Source organism: Oncorhynchus kisutch, unplaced genomic scaffold (genome assembly GCF_002021735.2).
Source record: "Oncorhynchus kisutch isolate 150728-3 unplaced genomic scaffold, Okis_V2 scaffold3973, whole genome shotgun sequence".
NCBI classification, from domain to species: Eukaryota; Metazoa; Chordata; class Actinopteri; order Salmoniformes; family Salmonidae; genus Oncorhynchus; species Oncorhynchus kisutch.
Window position 1 is genome coordinate 112377 of NW_022265918.1, and position 17406 is coordinate 129782.

The following is a 17406-nucleotide window of genomic DNA, read 5'->3' on the forward strand; positions in this document are numbered from 1 at the left end:
TAATGGGGATCCATATTAAATTCAAATCTACCACATAATATGGTTCAAGCCACGCCAACAAACGTTTCCCCTCAGCGCATTTTCATGACAAATTGGACAAAAATCATTTCATATTGTCATGAAATATTAAGATAGATAAAATCATTGCATATTGTCATGATTGTTGGAGCACAATAAAGCATTTTAGTTAGTGGCCCATTCCTGACCTAAATACTGGCTGAAATTCTGGAGAAATCCCAGATCTCTCAAATGGGAACAAAACCGAAGACCTCCTCGTCTAAGCATATCTGTAGAAGAAGTGACCTTACAGTCTTACCCGTCCTTGGAGGAAGTGACCTAACAGTCTTACCCGTCCTACAGGAAGTGACCTAACAGTCTTACCCGTCCTTGGAGGAAGTGACCTAACAGTCTTACCCGTCCTTGGAGGAAGTGACCTAACAGTCTTACCCGTCCTTGGAGGAAGTGACCTAACAGTCTTACCCGTCCTTGGAGGAAGTGACCTAACAGTCTTACCCGTCCTTGGAGGAAGTGACCTAACAGTATTACCTGTCCTTGGAGGAAGTGGCCTTACAGTCTTACCTGTTCTACAGGAAGTGGCTTTACAGTCTTACCTGTTCTACAGGAAGTGGCTTTACAGTCTTACCTGTTCTACAGGAAGTGACCTAACAGTCTTACCCGTCCTTGGAGGAAGTGACCTAACAGGCTTACCTGTCCTTGGAGGAAGTGACCTTACAGTCTTACCGGTTCTACAGGAAGTGACCTAACAGTCTTACCTGTCCTTGGAGGAAGTGTATCTGCGCTACGGCTGCAGCGTCTCTGTGTAGTCCTGTAAACTCCACCCCTGGAGATCCATAACTAACAGCACAGTCAAGGAATACAGATATATATACACACACAGCTATATATACACACAGCTATATATACACACAGCTATACACACAGCTATATACACACAGCTATACACACACAGCTATATACACACACAGCTATATACACACACAGCTATATACACACACACAGCTATATATACACAGCTATATACACATAGCTATATACACACAGCTATATACACACAGCTATATACACACAGCTATATATACACACAGCTATATATACACACAGCTATATATACACACACAGCTATATACACACAGCTATATACACACAGCTATATACACACAGCTATATACACACAGCTATATATACACACAGCTATATATACACACAGCTATATATACACACAGCTATATATACACACAGCTATATACACACAGCTATATATACACACAGCTATATATACACACAGCTATATACACACACAGCTATATACACACACAGCTATATATACACACAGCTATATATACACACAGCTATATACACACACAGCTATATACACACACAGCTATATATACACACAGCTATATATACACACAGCTATATATACAGCTATATACACACAGCTATACACACAGCTATATACACACAGCTATATATACACAGCTATACACACAGCTATATACACACAGCTATATATACACACAGCTATATACACACAGCTATACACACAGCTATATACACACAGCTATATATACACACAGCTATATACACACAGCTATATATACACACACAGCTATATATACACACACAGCTATATATACACACAGCTATATATACACACAGCTATATATACACACAGCTATATATACACACAGCTATATATACACACAGCTATATACACACACAGCTATACACACAGCTATACACACACAGCTATATACACACAGCTATATACACACAGCTATATACACACACAGCTATATACACACACAGCTATACACACACACAGCTATATACACACACAGCTATACACACAGCTATATACACACACAGCTATATACACACACAGCTATACACACACAGCTATACACACACACAGCTATATACACACACAGCTATATACACACAGCTATACACACACAGCTATATACACAGCTATATACACACAGCTATATACACACACAGCTATATACACACAGCTATATACACACAGCTATATACACACAGCTATACACACACAGCTATATACACACAGCTATATACACACAGCTATATACACACAGCTATATACACACAGCTATATACACACAGCTATATACACACAGCTATATACACAGCTATATACACACAGCTATACACACACAGCTATATACACACAGCTATATACACACAGCTATATACACACAGCTATATACACACCACACAGCTATATACACACAGCTATATACACACAGCTATATACACAAGCTATATCACACACAGCTATATACACACAGCACAGTCAGTTCACACAGCTATATACACACAGCTATATACACACAGCTATATACACAGCTATATACACAGCTATATACACACAGCTATACACACACAGCTATATACACACAGCTATATACACACAGCTATATACACACAGCTATATACACACAGCTATATACACACAGCTATATACACACACAGCTATATACACACAGCACAGTCAGTTCACACAGCTATATACACCACAGCACAGTCAGTTCACACAGCTATATACACACACAGCTATATACACACAGCTATATACACACAGCACAGTCAGTTCACACAGCTATATACACACACAGCTATATACACACAGCTATATACACACAGCTATATACACACAGCTATATACACACAGCACAGTCAGTTCACACAGCTATATACACACACAGCTATATACACACAGCTATATACACACAGCACAGTCAGTTCACACAGCTATATACACACACAGCTATACACACACAGCTATATACACACAGCTATATACACACAGCTATATACACACAGCTATATACACACAGCTATATACACACAGCTATATACACACAGCTATATACACACAGCTATATACACACAGCTATATATACACACAGCTATATATACACACAGCTATATACACACAGCTATATACACACAGCTATATACACACAGCTATATACACACAGCTATATACACACAGCTATATACACACAGCTATACACACACAGCTATACACACACACAGCTATATACACACAGCTATACACACACAGCTATATACACACAGCTATATACACACAGCTATATACACACAGCTATATACACACAGCTATATACACACAGCTATACACACACAGCTATACACACACAGCTATATACACACACAGCTATAATACACACAGCTATATACACAACAGCTATATACACACACAGCTATATACACACAGCTATATACACACACAGCTATATACACACAGCTATATACACACAGCTATATACACACAGCTATATACACACACAGCTATATACACACAGCTATATACACACAGCTATATACACACAGCTATACACACACAGCTATACACACACAGCTATACACACACAGCTATATACACACAGCTATATACACACACAGCTATATACACACAGCTATATACACACACAGCTATATACACACAGCTATATACACACACAGCTATACACACACAGCTATACACACACAGCTATATACACACAGCTATATACACACAGCTATATACACACAGCTATATACACACAGCTATACACACACAGCTATACACACACAGCTATACACACACAGCTATATACACACAGCTATATACACACAGCTATATATACACAGCTATATACACACAGCTATATACACACAGCTATATACACACAGCTATATACACACAGCTATATACACACAGCTATATACACACAGCTATATATACACACAGCTATATACACACACAGCTATATACACACACAGCTATATACACACAGCTATATACACACAGCTATATACACACAGCTATATACACACACAGCTATATACACACAGCTATATATACACACAGCTATATATACACACAGCTATATACACACAGCTATATACACACAGCTATATACACACAGCTATATACACACAGCTATATACACACACAGCTATATACACACACAGCTATATACACACAGCTATATACACACAGCTATATACACACAGCTATATACACACAGCTATATACACACAGCTATATACACACAGCTATATACACACAGCTATATACACACAGCTATATACACACAGCTATATACACACACAGCTATATACACACAGCTATATACACACAGCTATATACACACAGCTATATACACACAGCTATATACACACAGCTATATATAACTTCTTTAAGAGGCTCCTCTGTCCTCCACTCGTTACCTGTATTAATGGCACCTGTTTGAAATGGTTATCAGTATAAAAGACACCTGTCCACAACCTCAAACAGTCACACTCCAAACTCCACTATGGCCAAGACCAAAGAGCTGTCAAAGGACACAAGAAACAAAATTGTAGACCTGCACCAGGCTGGGAAGATTGAATCTGCAATAGGTAAGTAGCTTGGTTTGAAGAAATCAACTGTGGGAGCAATTATTAGGAAATGGAAGACATACAAGACCACTGATAATCTCCCTCGATCTGGGGCTCAACGCAAGATCTCACCCCGTGGGGTCAAAATAAATCACCCGAACGGTGAGCAAAAATCCCAGAACCACACGGGGGGACCTAGTGAATGACCTGCAGAGAGCTGGGACCAAAGTAACAAAGCCTACCATCAGTAACACACTACGCCGCCAGGGACTCAAATCCTGCAGTGCCAGACGTGTCCCCCTGCTTAAGCCAGTACATGTCCAGGCCCGTCTGAAGTTTGCTAGAGAGCATTTGGATGATCCAGAAGAAGATTGGGAGAATGTTATATGGTCAGATGAAACCAAAATATAACCTTTTGGTAAAAACTCAACTCGTCGTGTTTGGAGGACAAAGAATGCTGAATTGCATCCAAAGAACACCATACCTACTGTGAAGCATGGGGGTGGAAACATCATGCTTTGGGACTGTTTTTCTGCAAAGGGACCAGGACGACTGATCCGTGTAAAGGAAAGAATGAATGGGGCCATGTATCGTGAGATTTTGAGTGAAAACCTCCTTCCATCAGTAAGGGCATTGAAGATGAAACGTGGCTGGGTCTTTCAGCATGACAATGATCCCAAACACACCGCCCGGGCAACGAAGGAGTGGCTTCGTAAGAAGCATTTCAAGGTCCTGGAGTGGCCTAGCCAGTGGCCTAGCCAGTCTCCAGATCTCAACCCCATAGAAAATCTTTGGAGGGAGTTGAAAGTCCGTGTTGCCCAGCAACAGCCCCAAAATATCACTGCTCTAGAGGAGATCTGCATGGAGGAATGGGCCAAAATACCAGCAACAGTGTGTGAAAACCTTGTGAAGACTTACAGAAAACGTTTGACCTCTGTCATTGCCAACAAAGGGTATATAACGAAGTATTGAGATAAACTTTTGTTATTGACCAAATACTTATTTTCCACCATAATTTGCAAATAAATTCATTAAAAATCCTACAATGTGATTTTCTGGATTTTCTTTTCTCATTTTGTCTGTCATAGTTTAAGCGTACCTATGATAAACATTACAGGCCTCATCTCATCTTAGACTACCATGTCTATATACCTGATCTACCTGTTGAATTAACTACTATTCACCACCACCACCATGTCTTATATACCTGATCTACCTGTTGAATTAACTACTATTCACCACCACCACCACCATGTCTTATATACCTGATCTACCTGTTGAATTAACTACTATTCACCACCACCATGTCTATATACCTGATCTACCTGTTGAATTAACTACTATTCACCACCACGTCTATATACCTGATCTACCTGTTGAATTAACTACTATTCACCACCACCACCATGTCTATATACCTGATCTACCGGTTGAATTAACTACTATTCACCACCACGTCTATATACCTGATCTACCTGTTGAATTAACTACTATTCACCACCACGTCTATATACCTGATCTACCTGTTGAATTAACTACTATTCACCACCATGTCTATATACCTGATCTACCTGTTGAATTAACTACTATTCACCACCATGTCTATATACCTGATCTACCTGTTGAATGAACTACTATTCACCACCATGTCTATATACCTGATCTACCTGTTGAATGAACTACTATTCACCACCACCATGTCTATATACCTGATCTACCTGTTGAATTAACTACTATTCACCACCACCATGTCTATATACCTGATCTACCTGTTGAATTAACTACTATTCACCGCCATGTCTATATACCTGATCTACCTGTTGAATTAACTACTATTCACCACCACCATGTCTATATACCTGATCTACCTGTTGAATTAACTACTATTCACCGCCATGTCTATCATCTATACCAGATCTACACAAACATAAAAGTTGTACATGATCATTGTGTGTCTACAGTGTCTTACCCATAATTACTGAAACTCTCTCTCTGACACACAGGGAGCGGGGCTGTGTATTCGTGCAGTGATGCGTAAGGGAAGCGCTAGCGAGGATAAAGAGATTTCACGGTCTGAATAACGACCAACAGAATCATTGTCCTCAACTCTGACACATTTAGAGCTAGCTACTACATAATCCAGCATAGCTAGAGCTAGCTACAACATAACTACAACACACAACTAGAGCTAGCTACAACATAACTACAACACACAACTAGAGCTAGCTACAACATAACTACAACAAACAACTAGAGCTAGCTACACTATAACTACAACACACAACTAGAGCTAGCTACACTATAACTACAACACACAACTAGAGCGAGCTACAACATAACTACAACACACAACTAGAGCTAGCTACAACATAACTACAACACACAACTAGAGCTAGCTACACTATAACTACAACACACAACTAGAGCTAGCTACACTATAACTACAACACACAACTAGAGCTAGCTACAATATAACTACAACACAACTAGAGCTAGCTACAATATAACTACAACACACAACTAGAGCTAGCTACAACATAACTACAACACACAACTAGAGCTAGCTACACTATAACTACAACACACAACTAGAGCTAGCTACACTATAACTACAACACACAACTAGAGCTAGCTACAACATAAGTACAACACACAACTAGAGCTAGCTACAACATAACTACAACACACAACTAGAGCTAGCTACAATACAACTACAACACACAACTAGAGCTAGCTACAACACAACTACAACACACAACTAGAGCTAGCTACGACACAACTACAACACACAACTAGAGCTAGCTACAACATCAGTGACCAAGATGGCGTAGCAGCAAGACGTGTTTGTTTTTGTCTCGTGTTTTTGTCCCGTGTTTTTGTCCCGTGTTTGTGTCCCGTGTTTTTGTCCCGTGTTTTTGTCCCGTGTTTTTGTCCCGTGTTTTTGTCCCGTGTTTTTGTCCCGTGTAGATATTAATAAATATTGAGCTTTTTTCTGTATACATTTCCATCTCTTTTTCCATTTTCTAATTAAATACCTTCCTGCAACCCGCCTCCCACAACGTGGTACAGATCTGCTATTTTATAGACCTTATAACTGGAATCTCCATCAGCAGCTAGCCTTCAGTAGCCAGCCTTCAGTAGCCAGCCTTCAGTAGCCAGCCTTCAGTAGCCAGCCAGCAAATTAGCTACTAGCTATTTAGTCATTGTTAGCCACTGTTAGCAGTCTTTACCTTTAGCTCAGACACCAGCCGCTTTAGCCCGGATAGTCCAGATAATATCTGCCAGTCTGCACAGAGTGAAATCAGCCCTGAGCATATAGAACTGCTTTCTTTCTCTCTTTCTCTCCACTACATCACCGGATTCCTGTCGAACGCTCTGGACCATTACACCGGACCATCGCAGCTAGCTAGCTGCTACCAAGTGGCTATCGTGGCTAACGCCCTTGTCCAGAAGCAAGCACCAGTTAGCCTCGAGCTAGGCCCATTCCCCCGGCTAGCAAACGAAGTACACCAACTACAACACCTCTCTTGTCAATTGGCCTGGACCCTTTGTCCACACGGAGCCGATCCATCACGACTGGTCTGCTGACGTATTTCTACCGATGTGCTCTCAACCGGCCTCTGCGTCGTTGGTGATCATCCATCTGCTAGGCCCGCTAGCTTCCTGAACGCCGTGCCTCCCGCTCGCCTAGCGTAGTGACGACTGCAGAGCGGCTTATGTTTTGTCCATTGCTGTTTATTGGACCCTATGATCATTTGGCTGAACTGGACAGTTCATTAACACGGTACTTCATTTAGGTGTATATATCGACCCCAGCCTCGAACTCAGGCCCTGTGTGTAGCTAACTGACCCCTCGCTGCCCATTCATCGCTATTTACCCGCTGTTGTTGTTGTTGTCTAAGCTGTTTACACGCAGTTGTCTTAGCCCTCCCAATCAACACCTGCTTTATGTCTCTCTAATGTCAATATGCCTTGTATACTGTTGTTTAGGGTAGTTACCATTGTTTTGTTTTACTGCGGAGTCCCTAGTCCCGCTCTACATGCCTAAAGACTGGAAAGTGGCCGCGGTCATCCCCCTCTTCAAAGGGGGAGACACTCTAGACCCAAACTGTTATAGACCTTAATCCATCCTGCCCTGCCTTTCTAAAGTCTTCAAAAGCCAAGTCAACAAACAGATCACCGACCATCTCGAATCCCACCGTACCTTCTCCGCTACGCAATCTGGTTTCCGAGCTGGTCACGGGTGCACCTCAGCCACGCTCAAGGTCCTAAACGATATCGTAACCCCAATCGATAAAAAAAAACAGTACTGTGCAGCCGTCTTCATCGACCTTGCCAAGGCTTTCGACTCTGTCAATCACCACATTCTTATCGGCAGACTCAACAGCCTCGAAACAGGTAGTAGAGGTACACAGTCCATCATCTCTCTCACACACAGACCCAGCCAACCCACCCAGCCTCTGGTTCATGTCTGTCTCAGTCAGGCCAAGCAGCCCCTCTCTGGAGAACCAACCCACCCAGCCTCTGGCTCATGTCTGTCTCAGTCAGGCCAAGCAGCCCCTCTCTGGAGAACCAACCCACACACCTCTTAACAGAGCCTGCAACAAAAGCCTACTGAGCTCAGAGCAACAGGATGGGTGTGTGAAGTAATGAATGAGGAAAGAGGAGGGAATTCAACTTTGAGTCTATAAGAAGAAACTGGCTGAAGGAGAGCAGAGCGAGAGGTGGAGAGGGAGCGAGGTGGAGAGGGAGCGAGGTAGAGAGCAGAGCGAGGTGGAGAGAGGGAGCGAGGTGGAGAGAGGGAGCGAGGTGGAGAGAGGGAGCGAGGTGGAGAGAGGGAGCGAGGTGGAGAGAGGGAGCGAGGTGGAGAGCAGAGCGAGAGGTGGAGAGAGGGAGCGAGGTGGAGAGAGGGAGCGAGGTGGAGAGAGGGAGCGAGGTGGAGAGAGGGAGCGAGGTGGAGAGAGGGAGCGAGGTGGAGAGAGGGAGCGAGGTGGAGAGAGGGAGCGAGGTGGAGAGAGGGAGCGAGCGAGGTGGAGAGAGGGAGCGAGCGAGGTGGAGAGAGGGAGCGAGCGAGGTGGAGAGAGGGAGCGAGCGAGGTGGAGAGAGGGAGCGAGCGAGGTGGAGAGAGGGAGCGAGCGAGGTGGAGAGAGAGAGCGAGCGAGGTGGAGAGAGGGAGCGAGCGAGGTGGAGAGAGAGAGCGAGCGAGGTGGAGAGAGGGAGCGAGCGAGGTGGAGAGAGGGAGCGAGCGAGGTGGAGAGAGGAGCGAGGTGGAGAGAGGAGCGAGGTGGAGAGAGGGAGCGAGGTGGAGAGAGGGAGCGAGGTGGAGAGAGGGAGCGAGGTGGAGAGAGGGAGCGAGGTGGAGAGAGGGAGCGAGGTGGAGAGAGGGAGCGAGGTGAGAGAGGGAGCGAGGTGGAGAGAGGGAGAGAGGGAGCGAGGTGGAGAGAGGGAGAGAGGGAGCGAGGTGGAGAGGGAGCGAGGTGGAGAGGGAGCGAGGTGGAGAGAGGGAGCGAGGTGGAGAGAGGGAGCGAGGTGGAGAGAGGGAGCGAGGTGGAGAGAGGGAGCGAGGTGGAGAGAGGGAGCGAGGTGGAGAGAGGGAGCGAGGTGGAGAGAGGGAGCGAGGTGGAGCGAGGTGGAGCGAGGTGGAGCGGGAGCGAGGTGGAGAGGGAGCGAGGTGGAGAGGGAGCGAGGTGGAGAGAGCGAGCGAGGTGGAGAGAGCGAGCGAGGTGGAGAGAGCGAGCAGGAGAGAGCGAGCGAGGTGGAGAGAGATGGCGAGCGAGGTGGAGAGAGAGAGAGAGAGAGAGAGCGCGAGCGAGGTGGAGAGAGAGCGAGCGAGCGAGGTGGAGAGAGGGAGCGAGCGAGCTGGAGAGAGGGAGCGAGCGAGGTGGAGAGAGAGGGCGAGTGAGCGAGGTGGAGAGAGAGAGAGAGCGAGCGAGCGAGGTGGCAAGAGCGAGCGAGCGAGGTGGAGAGAGAGAGCGAGCGAGGTGGAGAGAGAGAGCGAGCGAGCGAGCGAGGTGGAGAGAGAGAGCGAGCGAGCGAGCGAGGTGGAGAGAGAGAGCGAGCGAGCGAGGTGGAGAGAGAGGGCGAGTGAGCGAGGTGGAGAGAGAGAGAGAGCGAGCGAGCGAGGTGGCAAGAGCGAGCGAGGTGGAGAGAGAGAGCGAGCGAGGTGGAGAGAGAGAGCGAGCGAGCGAGGTGGAGAGAGAGAGAGAGCGAGCGAGGTGGAGAGAGAGAGAGAGCGAGCGAGGTGGAGAGAGAGAGAGAGCGAGCGAGCGAGGTGGAGAGAGAGAGCGAGCGAGCGAGCGAGGTGGAGAGAGAGAGCGAGCGAGCGAGGTGGAGAGAGAGCGAGCGAGCGAGGTGGAGAGCGAGCGAGCGAGGTGGAGAGAGAGCGAGCGAGGTGGAGAGAGAGCGAGCGAGGTGGAGAGAGAGCGAGCGAGGTGGAGAGAGAGCGAGCGAGGTGGAGAGAGAGCGAGCGAGGTGGAGAGAGAGCGAGCGAGGTGGAGAGAGAGCGAGCGAGGTGGAGAGAGAGCGAGCGAGCGAGGTGGAGAGCGAGCGAGCGAGCGAGGTGGAGAGAGAGCGAGCGAGGTAGAGAGAGAGAGAGAGAGAGAGAGTGAAAAGAGAGAGATGGAGACAAGGGTGGAGAGGGAGAGAGGTGGAGACAAGGGTGGAGAGAGAGAGGTGGAGACAAGGGTGGAGAGAGAGAGAGAGGTGGAGACAAGGGTGGAGAGAGAGAGAGAGGTGGAGACAAGGGTGGAGAGAGAGAGAGAGGTGGAGACAAGGGTGGAGAGAGAGAGAGGTGGAGACAAGGGTGGAGAGAGAGGTGGAGACAAGGGTGGAGAGAGAGGTGGAGACAAGGGTGGAGAGAGAGAGGTGGAGACAAGGGTGGAGAGAGAGAGGTGGAGACAAGGGTGGAGAGAGAGAGAGAGGTGGAGACAAGGGTGGAGACAAGGGTGGAGAGAAGGGTGGAGAGGGAGAGGTGGAGAGAAGGGTGGAGAGGGAGAGGTGGAGAGAAGGGTGGAGAGGGAGAGAGGTGGAGAGAAGAGTGGAGAGGAAGAGAAAAGGGAGAGAGGTGGAGAGAAGGGTGGAGAGGGAGAGAGAAGGGTGGAGAGGGAGAGAGAAGGGTGGAGAGGGAGAGAGAAGGGTGGAGAGGGAGAGAGAAGGGTGGAGAGGGAGAGGCTGATTTAAAGCTCCTCTTTTTGAGTCCACGATGCCCCATTAGAATGCTAATGAGAGGAGAGAGAGAGAGAGAGAGAGAGAAAGAGAGAGAGAAAGAGAGGGAGAGAAGTAGAAACAGAGAGACGGAGAAAGAGACAGAGGGAGGAGTATTAGAGGATGAATGGGCGTATCTGTCTCTACAGCTGGGTTTCATCAGACACACAGAGAGAACTCCACAACACAACGTTCTACAAGAGAACACAGAACACATTCTAGTACTGCAAAAGAGAACACAGAACACATTCTAGTACTGCAAAAGAGAACACAGAACACATTCTAGAACTCCAAAAGAGAACACAGAAGACATTCTAGCACTCCAAAAGAGAACACAGAAGACATTCTAGCACTCCAAAAGAGAACACAGAAGACATTCTAGAACTCCAAAAGAGAACACAGAAGACATTCTAGAACTCCAAAAGAGAACACAGAAGACATTCTAGAACTCCAAAAGAGAACACAGAAGACATTCTAGAACTCCAAAAGAGAACACAGAAGACATTCTAGAACTCCAAAAGAGATCACAGAAGACATTCTAGAACTCCAAAAGAGAACACAGAACACATTCTAGTACTGCAAAAGAGAACACAGAACACATTCTAGTACTGCAAAAGAGAACACAGAACACATTCTAGAACTCCAAAAGAGAACACAGAAGACATTCTAGCACAGAACCCAGACCTACAGAACAGGAAGACAGATGCTAGATAAGGAATCTGTATTAGAGTATGGAGACGCAGCCCCAGGGGGAATCTGGATTATAGGATGGAGAAACTGCCCCAGGAGGAATCTGGATTAGAGTATGGGGACGCAGCCCCAGGGGGAATCTGGATTATAGGATGGAGAAACTGCCCCAGGGGGAATCTGGATTAGAGTATGGGAGACACAGCCCCCAGAAGGAATCTGGATTAGAGGATGGAGACACAGCCCCAGGAGGAATCTGGATTAGAGGATGGAGACACAGCCCCAGGAGGAATCTGGATTAGAGGATGGAGAGACAGCCCCAGGAGGAATCTGCATTAGAGTACGGGGACACAGCCCCAGGAGGAATCTGCATTAGAGTATGGGGACACAGCCCCAGGAGGAATCTGCATTAGAGTATGGGGACGCAGCCCCAGAACAAGGTCCACTAGAGGAGGTGAAAGACCCTGCCATCCGTAGAGTAAATATTTGCCTGATGTCAGAGTATTGATAACAAACAGACGGACATAGTAGCCCAGTCCTGGTTCTAACAGATAGATCCTGGTCCAGTCCAGTCCTGGTTCTAACAGATAGATCCTGGTCCAGTCCAGTCCTGGTTCTAACAGATAGATCCTGGTCCAGTCCCAGTCCTGGTTCTAACAGATAGATCCTGGTCCAGTCCAGTCCTGGTTCTAACAGATAGGACCTGGTCCAGTGATAATATAACACAATATCCAGCCCAGTCCTGGTTCTAACAGATAGATCCTGGTCCAGCCCAGTCCTGGTTCTAACAGATAGATCCTGGTCCAGTCCAGTCCTGGTTCTAACAGATAGATCCTGGTCCAGTCCTGGCTGCTACTGTAGTGGAGAGGAGAGGGGACTTTCAGACAAGACCCAGAAACAAAGCTCCCTCTCACTCACAAAGGGGTAAGGGGGTAACCACAGGGCAGATGCATTCCATAAGGAGAGACCGACCCCATATCCCCCAGACAACATACACACACAATCCTGTCTTCAAAAAGAGAGATTGGAGGGGGGAGACACACGGAGAGGGGGAGAGGAGACAGAGGGGGAGACACACGGAGAGGGGGAGAGGAGACAGAGGGGGAGACACACGGAGAGGGGGGAGAGGAGACAGAGGGGGAGACACACGGAGAGGGGGAGAGGAGACAGAGGGGGGGAGACACACGGAGAGGGGGAGAGGAGACAGAGGGGGAGACACACGGAGAGGGGGAGAGGAGACAGAGGGGGAGACACACGGAGAGGGGGAGAGGAGACAGAGGGGGTAGACACTCGGAGAGGGGGAGACACACGGAGAGGGGGAGACACACGGAGAGGGGGAGAGGAGACAGAGGGGGAGACACACGGAGAGGGGAGAGGAGACAGAGGGGGAGACACACGGAGAGGGGGGAGAGGAGACAGAGGGGTAGACACTCGGAGAGGGGGAGACACACGGAGAGGGGGGAGACACACGGAGAGGGGGAGAGGAGACAGAGGGGGAGACACACGGAGAGGGGGAGAGGAGACAGAGGGGGAGACACACGGAGAGGGGGAGAGGAGACAGAGGGGTAGACACTCGGAGAGGGGGAGACACACGGAGAGGGGGGAGACACACGGAGAGGGGAGAGGAGACAGAGGGGGAGACACACGGAGAGGGGAGGGAGAGGAGACAGAGGGGTAGACACTCGGAGAGGGGGGAGACACACGGAGAGGGGGGAGACACACGGAGAGGGGAGGAGAGGAGACACACGGACGAGGGGAGGAGAGGAGACACACCGGAGAGGGGCGGAGAGGAGACACACGGAGAGGGGGCGGAGAGGAGACAACGGAGAGGGGGGCGGAGAGGAGACAAACGGGGAGGGGCGGAGAGGAGACACACGGAGAGAGGGGAGGAGAGGAGGAGACCACGGGGAGGGGAGGAGAGGAGACACACGGGGAGGGGAGGAGAGGAGAGAGGAGACACACGGGAGGGGAGGAGAGGAGGAGACACACGGAGAGGGGGCGGGAGAGGAGACACACGGGGATGGGAGGAGGAGAGGAGACACACGGGGAGGGGAGGAGAGGAGGACACACGGGGAGGGGAGGAGAGGAGACACACGGGGAGGGGGAGACACACGGAGAGGGGCGGAGAGGAGACACACATCCGGGGAGGGGAAGGAGAGGAGACACACGGAGAGGGCGGAGAGGAGACACACGGGGAGGGGAGGAGAGGAGACACAACGGGGAGGGGAGGAGAGGAGACAACCGGAGGGAGGGAAGGAGAGAACACGGAGAGGGCGGAGAGGAGACCACACGGGGAGGGGAGGAGAGGAGACACCGGAGAAGGGGAGGAGAGGAGACACACGGAGAGGGGAGGGGAGGAGAGGAGACACACGGGGAGGGGCGGAGAGGAGACACACACGGGGAGGGGCGGAGAGGAGACACGCGGAGAGAGGGGCGGAGAGGAGACACGCGGAGAGGGGCGGAGAGGAGACACGCGGAGAGGGGCGGAGAGGAGACACGCGGGGAGGGGGGAGAGGAGACACACGGAGAGGGGGGAGAGGAGACACACGGAGAGGGGAGGAGACACACGGAGAGGCACGGAGAGGAGACACACGGAGAGGGGGCGGAGAGGAGACACACGGAGAGGGGCGGAGGAGAGGAGACACACGGAGAGGGGCGGAGAGGAGACACACGGAGAGGGGAGGAGAGGAGACACACGGAGAGGGGAGGAGAGGAGACACACGGGGAGGGGAGGAGAGGAGACACACGGAGAGGGGAGGAGAGGAGACACACGGAGAGGGGAGGAGAGGAGACACACGGGGAGGGGAGGAGAGGAGACACACGGGGAGGGGCGGGAGAGGAGACACACGGGGAGGGGCGGAGAGGAGACACGCGGAGAGGGGCGGAGAGGAGACACGCGGAGAGGGGCGGAGAGGAGACACGCGGGGAGGGGGGAGAGGAGACACACGGAGAGGGGGGAGAGGAGACACACGGAGAGGGGAGGAGACACACGGAGAGGGGAGGAGACACACGGAGAGGCGCGGAGAGGAGACACCGGAGAGGGGCGGAGAGGAGACACACGGAGAGGGGCGGAGAGGAGACACACGGAGAGGGGCGGAGAGGAGACACACGGAGAGGGGAGGAGAGGAGACACACGGGGAGGGGAGGAGAGGAGACACACGGAGAGGGGAGGAGAGGAGACACACGGAGAGGGGAGGAGAGGAGACACACGGAGAGGGGAGGAGAGGAGACACACGGGGAGGGGAGGAGAGGAGACACACAGAGAGGGGGAGGAGAGGAGACACACTGAGAGGGGGAGGAGAGGAGACACACGGGGAGGGGAGGAGACACACGGAGAGGGCGGAGAGGAGACACACGGGGAGGGGAGGAGAGGAGACACACGGAGAGGGGAGGAGAGGAGACACACGGAGAGGGGAGGAGAGGAGACACACGGGGAGGGGAGGAGAGGAGACACACGGGGAGGGGAGGAGAGGAGACACACGGAGAGGGGAGGAGAGACGCATTTCCTATTATCATTGATGCCGTACTCAGACCTAATCCCATTTCACTACTACCTTACTCAGACCTAATCCCATTTCACTACTACCTTCCTCAGATCTAATCCCATTTCACTACTACTATTATCATTGATGCCTTACTCAGACCTAATCCCATTTCACTACTACCTTACTCAGCACTAATCCCATTTCACTACTACAATTATCATTGATGCTTTACTCAGACCTAATCCTATTTCACTACTACTTTACTCAGACCTAATCCCATTTCACTACTACTTTACTCAGACCTAATCCCATTTCACCACTCCTATCATCATTGATGCCTTACTCAGACCTAATCCCATTTCACTACTACCTTCCTCAGCCCTGATCCCATTTCACCACTACTTTACTCAGCCCTGATCCCATTTCACTACTACTTTACTCAGCCCTGACTCCATTTCACCACTACTTTACTCAGCCCTGATCCCATTTCACTACTACTTTACTCAGCCCTGATTCCATTTCACCACTACTTTACTCAGCCCTGATCCCATTTCACTACTACTTTACTCAGCCCTGATCCCATTTCACTACTCCCTTACTCAGCCCTAATCCCATTTCACCACTACCTTACTCAGCCCTGATCCCATTTCACTACTACTTTACTCAGATCTAATCCCATTTCACTACTACTTTACTCAGCCCTGATCCCATTTCACTACTCCCTTACTCAGCCCTAATCCCATTTCACTACTACTTTACTCAGCCCTGATCCCATTTCACTACTACTTTACTCAGCCCTGATCCCATTTCACTACTACTTTACTCAGATCTAATCCCATTTCACTACTACCTGACTCAGACCTGATTCCATTTCACCACTACTATAATCATTGATGCCTACTGCTGTTGGGCCACTCTTGTTCTAATATGGAGCAGAGATCAAATCAAATCAAATGTATTTATATAGCCCTTCGTACATCAGCTGATATCTCAAAGTGCTGTACAGAAACCCAGCCTAAAACCCCAAACAGCAAGCAATGCAGGTGGAGAAGCACGGTGGCTAGGAAAAACTCCCTAGAAAGGCCAAAACCTAGGAAGAAACCTAGAGAGGAACCAGGCTATGAGGGGTGGCCAGTCCTCTTCTGGCTGTGCCGGGTGGAGATTATAACAGAACATGGCCAAGATGTTCAAATGTTCATAAATGACCAGCATGGTCGAATAATAATAAGGCAGAACAGTTGAAACTAGAGCAGCAGCACAGTCAGGTGGAAGTTGAAACTGGAGCAGCAGCATGGTCAGGTGGAAGTTGAAACTGGAGCAGCAGCACAGTCAGGTGGAAGTTGAAACTGGAGCAGCAGCATGGCCAGGTAGACTGGGGACAGCAAGGAGTCATCATGTCAGGTAGTCCTGGGGCATGGTCCTAGGGCTCAGGTCAGTTGAAACTAGAGCAGCAGCACAGTCAGGTGGAAGTTGAAACTGGAGCAGCAGCACAGTCAGGTGGAAGTTGAAACTGGAGCAGCAGCACAGTCAGGTGGAAGTTGAAACTTGTCATCAGGGCAAAGAGTCTCAAATATAAAATTTATGTTTCACACTTTTT

General features: G+C 49.1%; 1 protein-coding gene across 3 annotated transcripts in view; it reads right to left on the bottom strand.

Annotated features, from left to right (window-relative positions):
* Nucleotides 1-17406, bottom strand: part of LOC109887162 (lethal(2) giant larvae protein homolog 1) — an 85815-nt gene that overhangs the window by 59125 nt on the left and 9284 nt on the right. For all 3 annotated transcript variants that reach the window (XR_004209458.1, XM_031821430.1, XM_031821431.1), the window contains exon 3: nucleotides 774-855. Coding sequence is in view for 2 of the 3 variants with exons in the window: in XM_031821430.1 (XP_031677290.1) it covers nucleotides 774-855 (82 nt within the window). In the remaining variant the exon portion in view is untranslated. The remainder of the gene's footprint in view (nucleotides 1-773; nucleotides 856-17406) is intronic.